Source organism: Ornithodoros turicata, unplaced genomic scaffold (assembly GCF_037126465.1).
Source record: "Ornithodoros turicata isolate Travis unplaced genomic scaffold, ASM3712646v1 ctg00001384.1, whole genome shotgun sequence".
Classification (NCBI taxonomy): domain Eukaryota; kingdom Metazoa; phylum Arthropoda; class Arachnida; order Ixodida; family Argasidae; genus Ornithodoros; species Ornithodoros turicata.
The window spans coordinates 4,627-13,081 of record NW_026999581.1 but is presented as its reverse complement, the minus strand read 5'-3'; the positions used below and the strand labels follow the sequence as shown (position 1 = coordinate 13,081).

Below are 8,455 nucleotides of genomic sequence, written 5' to 3'. Positions count from 1 at the left end.
GTGACGTTAACATGGGTATATCTCTGTCCTGCTATTGCAGCAGTCTACATCCACACTGAACACATGAGCGTAGAAATAGATTATGTGACCACTTGGCAGCTGTCGATTATGTAAAAGACAGACAGGTGACGTTAACATGGGTATATCTCTGTCCTGCTATTGCAGCAGTCTACATCAACACTGAACACATGAGCGTAGAAATAGATTATGTGGCCATTTGGCAGCTGTCGATTATGTAATAGACAGACAGGTGACGTTAACATGGGTATATCTCTGTCCTGCTATTGCAGCAGTCTACATCCACACTGAACGCATGAGCGTAGAAATAGATTATGTGGCCATTTGGCAGCTGTCGATTATGTAATAGACAGACAGGTGACGTTAACATGGGTATATCTCTGTCCTGCTATTGCAGCAGTCTACATCCTCACTGAACGCATGAGCGTAGAAATAGATTATGTGGCCATTTGGCAGCTGTCGATTATGTAATAGACAGACAGGTGACGTTAACATGGGTATATCTCTGTCCTGCTATTGCAGCAGTCTACATCAACACTGAACGCATGAGCGTAGAAATACATTATGTGGCCATTTGGCAGCTGTCGATTATGTAATAGACAGACAGGTGACGTTAACATGGGTATATCTCTGTCCTGCTATTGCAGCAGTCTACATCCTCACTGAACGCATGAGCGTAGAAATAGATTATGTGGCCATTTGGCAGCTGTCGATTATGTAATAGACAGACAGGTGACGTTAACATGGGTATATCTCTGTCCTGCTATTGCAGCAGTCTACATCCACACTGAACACATGAGCGTAGAAATAAATTATGTGACCACTTGGCAGCTGTCGATTATGTAAAAGACAGACAGGTGACGTTAACATGGGTATATCTCTGTCCTGCTATTGCAGCAGTCTACATCCACACTGAACACATGAGCGTAGAAATAAATTATGTGACCACTTGGCAGCTGTCGATTATGTAATAGACAGACAGGTGACGTTAACATGGGTATATCTCTGTCCTGCTATTGCAGCAGTCTACATCCACACTGAACACATGAGCGTAGAAATAAATTATGTGACCACTTGGCAGCTGTCGATTATGTAATAGACAGACAGGTGACGTTAACATGGGTATATCTCTGTCCTGCTATTGCAGCAGTCTACATCCACACTGAACACATGAGCGTAGAAATAAATTATGTGACCACTTGGCAGCTGTCGATTATGTAATAGACAGACAGGTGACGTTAACATGGGTATATCTCTGTCCTGCTATTGCAGCAGTCTACATCCACACTGAACACATGAGCGTAGAAATAGATTATGTGGCCACTTGGCAGCTGTCGATTATGTAATAGACAGACAGGTGACGTTAACATGGGTATATCTCTGTCCTGCTATTGCAGCAGTCTACATCCACACTGAACACATGAGCGTAGAAATAAATTATGTGACCATTTGGCAGCTGTCGATTATGTAATAGACAGACAGGTGACGTTAACATGGGTATATCTCTGTCCTGCTATTGCAGCAGTCTACATCCACACTGAACACATGAGCGTAGAAATAATTATGTGACCATTTGGCAGCTGTCGATTATGTAATAGACAGACAGGTGACGTTAACATGGGTATATCTCTGTCCTGCTATTGCAGCAGTCTACATCCACACTGAACACATGAGCGTAGAAATAGATTATGTGGCCACTTGGCAGCTGTCGATTATGTAATAGACAGACAGGTGACGTTAACATGGGTATATCTCTGTCCTGCTATTGCAGCAGTCTACATCCACACTGAACACATGAGCGTAGAAATAAATTATGTGACCACTTGGCAGCTGTCGATTATGTAATAGACAGACAGGTGACGTTAACATGGGTATATCTCTGTCCTGCTATTGCAGCAGTCTACATCCACACTGAACACATGAGCGTAGAAATAAATTATGTGACCACTTGGCAGCTGTCGATTATGTAATAGACAGACAGGTGACGTTAACATGGGTATATCTCTGTCCTGCTATTGCAGCAGTCTACATCCACACTGAACACATGAGCGTAGAAATAAATTATGTGACCACTTGGCAGCTGTCGATTATGTAATAGACAGACAGGTGACGTTAACATGGGTATATCTCTGTCCTGCTATTGCAGCAGTCTACATCCACACTGAACACATGAGCGTAGAAATAAATTATGTGACCACTTGGCAGCTGTCGATTATGTAATAGACAGACAGGTGACGTTAACATGGGTATATCTCTGTCCTGCTATTGCAGCAGTCTACATCCACACTGAACGCATGAGCGTAGAAATAGATTATGTGGCCACTTGGCAGCTGTCGATTATGTAATAGACAGACAGGTGACGTTAACATGGGTATATCTCTGTCCTGCTATTGCAGCAGTCTACATCCACACTGAACACATGAGCGTAGAAATAGATTATGTGGCCATTTGGCAGCTGTCGATTATGTAATAGACAGACAGGTGACGTTAACATGGGTATATCTCTGTCCTGCTATTGCAGCAGTCTACATCAACACTGAACACATGAGCGTAGAAATACATTATGTGACCACTTCGCAGCTGTCGATTATGTGCAAAACATAATAAAGCACTATGCTTATATGTATACACACACATTCAATGTATCTAACTAAGTATGAATGATGGTGTTGTCAGTTGTAGGATAATAGACAAACATCTTGCAATACAACAAAGAATAAAGCATGAGGTACGGACACTTACATTTGTACACAGATACATTATCCACACTGAACACGAGTCTAGAAATAAGTTACATGGCCATGTGGCAGATGTCAACAATGTGTAAAAAAGAATAAGGCACCAAGCATATATGCACACATATTCACTGTCTAAATAAGTATGAATGCACATTGTTGTCTGTGGCAAGAAAATACAAAGACAGTTTACAGTACAACAAAAATAAATCAGACTTAGATGCACAATGCCATGTTTGTAAGTCAGCACAGCTGCTAGCCTTTGACAAGTACCATAAAAATTCCTAAGTGCAGTCGTCGTGGGATACTAGTCTGGCCTTCTCTTTCCAATATCTAGCCTTTTCTTTGGCCACTTCCAGCTCGTACGTGTGTAACAGTTCAAGGTGGCGGGCGATTTTTCTTTCATTCTCCAACTGCTTTTGTAGGATTTCCATTTGTAGGGTATGTTGTTCATAATCATACCGCTGCTGGCGTTCCAGTTTTCGTTTGTATGCAGTCCCTGGAGTTGTGGCCGACCCTACATTGTCTCTGCTACGTCTTCTCCTCCTCCTAGCAATATGATCAGTGGTCAAATGAAATTTTGTGTAGTTGCCACACTATACACTGTGTTTGTGTTTCATTCAATGTATGATATCTATTGTGCTGATTTGCTCATATACATATGAATGTGCTCCTCTGGTTCATGTGTGATGTTAGCCAGAGTACCAGCATAACACTGTAATTCTGCTTCATAATGGCAAACCTGAGAGGGACAAAATTTGGATGGAGTAATTAATCCACCAGTCTGCTGTGGCTATGCAATTTTATATGTGCACTCTGCAGTATTGTGCAGTATTGTTTGTTGTTGAGTTTTGTCATTAATAATTTTTAGGTGAAACTTTTGTCACATTCAGCAAATGGCTCTTGAGAAACAACTGGGCTGGGGTAGGAGTGCAGACAAGAGCTGGGTGGGACGACTGCTAAATCATGTACCATATGCCTCACATATGCATGACATGAAAAATTCAGTTTTGTATGTTAACCTTCTTTCAGTTATTCCCCTGACAACATGCTTATGAGGCATTTTTTACTGCAGTAGCTCACAGAAACGGGCACGGCATCATCCAGCGCAGTTGATGTACACACCTCAGCCTCATAATAATCTAAGCTTGACTGACTGAGAACTTGAGAGCCACTGAGAACCACTTTACCATGATGCCTACCTGCACTGCTGTGTTCCACGTTGTGATGGTGTCAGGGTACTGTCAATGGCCAATGGTGTAGGGGGCTGGGTCTCGGTGTTGGTGTTCGGTACAGACAGGGTGGGGCTGCTGAATGGAATGGATGTTTATGTTGACGAAGCATGTCATGCATAGTGTCTCTGGCAGAAATTCGAGCTGAATCCTAAGTAGGTCCACTTGAAGACCAAAATTGTTCCATTTTAATTTTCAAGTGGGTCCAGTAAGGATTCCAGCTAAAATTTTTGCCTGGGGTGGTAAAGTAAAAAATAGAAACCTGGGAGCTCCTTGGTTTCCCACTACTACTTCTGAGGTCTGGCTGCACGAAACGGATAATATTATTAGCAAATAAATGTTGCACTTGAATATTATCTTACGGTTCAGGATCTGCCGCAGCGACTGCGTCGTCGTCGAACTCGTTTGTGTCCTTCGAGAATTCCTGCGGTAGAGCCTCCCAAATGGCTTTGTCGATCGCCGACAACTGAAATTCGGGGCCTCCGCCAGTACCGCGGTGTTCTCTCTGGCACTTTCGGACGCTTTCTTTCGCGGCCAGTTTCAGGCGCTTCCACTGTCCTTTTATTGCATCTTGTGATCGCGGCCCGAACGCAGTCATTGCATTGAAACGCTCCGTTATGGCGTGCCATGCTTCCTTTTTTTTGCTTACAGTCCGTCCGTCCGCAGATTTGTCTTCTACGACGGTAACATACTCTAAAACAAGTTCTGCGACGTAGAGCTTTTCGGAAAAGTCCCAATTCTCTGATCTTACCCGCTTCGCTGCCATTTCGCGCTCACGTGTTCGTCTGCTATAATGTGTCGTCTGCTATGTAACGATCGGGTCACGTAACGAATTATGAAACTGAAAGGCAAAGTATTGAAACGCAACATATGTGAGAGTGTATCCAAAGTATGTGTTCCTATGAAAAATACGGATTTCACTCCAAAAACTTGTATAATGTTGCGCTCACGCAACGCGCGACGCTGTCGTCTGCTAAAAGTGAGGATTCATGCGAGACAATGAACGAACTTCGGGAACTCGACGAAATTCAACAACTCCAGGATTTCGAGTCAAACCCTATGACAAGGTCCATAAGGGACCGCTTAGACCCCTTTAGAACCTGGAGTGATAGGGGTTTTAGGCGCCGGTACCGTTTCTCGAAGGATACTGTACGATTCATCATTGAGGTGGTGCGTCCTGATTTGCAAGCGAGTGAGTTCAACAATGCGATACCACCAGACTTGCAGGTGCTGAGTGCATTGCGATTTTTCGCCAAAGGCTCCTACCAAGACGACGCCTCCGACATTCACGGCTTTAGTCAGCCTACGCAATCGCGGATAGTGCGTAGAATTTCAGTAGCCCTGGCCAGCAGGCGAGCTCAGTTTATCAAGTTTCCCGTGCTCCCAGCTGAGCAAGAAGACGCAAAGACACAGTTCCTGAGGAAGTTTGGCTTCCCGTTCACCGTTGGCGTGATAGATTGCACGCATATTCGCATTAAAAGCCCCGGTGGACAAGCTGCACAAATGTACATAAACAGAAAGGGGTACTACTCCCTGAACGTGCAGGTACGTTACTAAAATGAGTACAATAGAGCGCAGAGATGAGTGTTACCTTAAAATCCCCCTGCCTGTAATCTTCTCCCTAGAACACACACCACATATGTTGAAGCTGTACATTGTAAATTACTGTTCCAAGAAAATTTGTGAACATTTTGTAGTCACAGGGCGGCGTGGTCATGCCCAGAAAATGTTAGATTTCAGGTAGAATGTTGCAGAGAAATCGACATGTAATTACTCATTATTGGCTGTTATATATCCATTTTACAATGAGCCGACCTTTGGTGATAGCAAATGTGGTCAAAAATTAATTTTTTTTACTTGAAGAGACAAAGTCCACAAGATGATGTCAACCGTCTCTCTAGTTCTGTTCATCACTTTCAGCTAGTGTGTGATGCAAAAGAAGCTATCACAAACGTCGTTGCGCGGTGGCGAGGAAGCGCTCACGACTCAAGGATATGGCAGGAGTCTGAGCTCCACAGGACATTTTCCTCAGGTGTAAGGCACTTCTTTATTGCTATCTCAGGGAGGTATTTTAGGAAGTGACTGAATGTAAATGTTCTGGCTGTCAACAGGCAATACATGGAGTTCTTCTTGGGGACAACGGTTATGCAACAACAGAGCACCTGCTGACACCACTCCTGAGACCTCGAACTGAACGAGAAGAGCGATTCAACGCCGCACACCGCAAAACTAGGCAGCTGATTGAACGTGTCATCGGGCAACTGAAGAACAAGTTCCGTTGCCTCATAAGAAAACTTGAAGTCAGGCTGGAAACAGCAAAGGCTGTCATAGTCGCTGTGTGTGTTCTCCACAACATTGCAAAAACACACTATGGTTGGTCACGCAAAACATGCATTCACCAGACAGTTTCATCTAAGAGGCACACTTTTTCAGATGAGGAAGACGATACCTCGAGCAGCGATGATGACGGCAGTGACGATGACAGCAGCGGTGAAATCTACTCCCTCGCTGACACATCTGACACTGAAGAGTACCAAATTCCTCCCCAAGGAAGCGGATCATCATTCCGTTCCAATTTCATCGCAACCTATTTTACCCACTGAGCACGGTGTGGCAGTGTTTATTTATCTTGAGACGTGCAGTCTGACTGCTAAAGCAGAATCATTAGCATGACATCTGTCGCATGACAGTATAATTTATGTGTGTACAAATGTAAGTGTCCGTACCTCATGCTCTATTCTTTGTTGTATTGCAAAATGTTTGTCTATTATCCTACAACTGACAACAGCATCGTTCACACATACATAGATACAGTGAATGTGTGCGTATACATGTAAGCCTAGTGCTTTAATCTCTTTTGCACATAATCGACAGCTGCCAAATGGCCACATAATTTATTCTACGCTCATGTGTTCAGTGTTGATGTAGACTGCTGCAATAGCAGGACAGAGATATACCCATGTTAACGTCACCTGTCTGTCTTTTACATAATCGACAGCTGCCAAGTGGTCACATAATTTATTTCTACGCTCATGTGTTCAGTGTGGATGTAGACTGCTGCAATAGCAGGACAGAGATATACCCATGTTAACGTCACCTGTCTGTCTTTTACATAATCGACAGCTGCCAAGTGGTCACATAATTTATTTCTACGCTCATGTGTTCAGTGTGGATGTAGACTGCTGCAATAGCAGGACAGAGATATACCCATGTTAACGTCACCTGTCTGTCTTTTACATAATCGACAGCTGCCAAGTGGTCACATAATTTATTTCTACGCTCATGTGTTCAGTGTGGATGTAGACTGCTGCAATAGCAGGACAGAGATATACCCATGTTAACGTCACCTGTCTGTCTTTTACATAATCGACAGCTGCCAAGTGGTCACATAATTTATTTCTACGCTCATGTGTTCAGTGTGGATGTAGACTGCTGCAATAGCAGGACAGAGATATACCCATGTTAACGTCACCTGTCTGTCTTTTACATAATCGACAGCTGCCAAGTGGCCACATAATTTATTCTACGCTCATGTGTTCAGTGTTGATGTAGACTGCTGCAATAGCAGGACAGAGATATACCCATGTTAACGTCACCTGTCTGTCTTTTACATAATCGACAGCTGCCAAGTGGTCACATAATTTATTTCTACGCTCATGTGTTCAGTGTTGATGTAGACTGCTGCAATAGCAGGACAGAGATATACCCATGTTAACGTCACCTGTCTGTCTTTTACATAATCGACAGCTGCCAAGTGGTCACATAATTTATTTCTACGCTCATGTGTTCAGTGTTGATGTAGACTGCTGCAATAGCAGGACAGAGATATACCCATGTTAACGTCACCTGTCTGTCTTTTACATAATCGACAGCTGCCAAGTGGCCACATAATTTATTCTACGCTCATGTGTTCAGTGTTGATGTAGACTGCTGCAATAGCAGGACAGAGATATACCCATGTTAACGTCACCTGTCTGTCTTTTACATAATCGACAGCTGCCAAGTGGTCACATAATTTATTTCTACGCTCATGTGTTCAGTGTTGATGTAGACTGCTGCAATAGCAGGACAGAGATATACCCATGTTAACGTCACCTGTCTGTCTTTTACATAATCGACAGCTGCCAAGTGGTCACATAATTTATTTCTACGCTCATGTGTTCAGTGTGGATGTAGACTGCTGCAATAGCAGGACAGAGATATACCCATGTTAACGTCACCTGTCTGTCTTTTACATAATCGACAGCTGCCAAGTGGTCACATAATTTATTTCTACGCTCATGTGTTCAGTGTTGATGTAGACTGCTGCAATAGCAGGACAGAGATATACCCATGTTAACGTCACCTGTCTGTCTTTTACATAATCGACAGCTGCCAAGTGGTCACATAATTTATTTCTACGCTCATGTGTTCAGTGTTGATGTAGACTGCTGCAATAGCAGGACAGAGATATACCCATGTTAACGTCAC

The 8,455-nt window shown here is 43.4% G+C and overlaps 1 protein-coding gene across 1 annotated transcript; it reads left to right on the top strand.

Moving 5' to 3' along the window:
• The first annotated feature begins 4,984 nt into the window (after nucleotides 1-4,984).
• Nucleotides 4,985-6,588, top strand: LOC135376927 (putative nuclease HARBI1). The gene is made up of 3 exons (XM_064609350.1): nucleotides 4,985-5,530; nucleotides 6,097-6,358; nucleotides 6,419-6,588. The coding sequence occupies exons 1-3, from the start codon at nucleotides 4,985-4,987 to the stop codon at nucleotides 6,586-6,588; spliced, it is 978 nt and encodes a 325-aa protein (XP_064465420.1).
• Nucleotides 6,589-8,455: the final 1,867 nt, after the last annotated feature.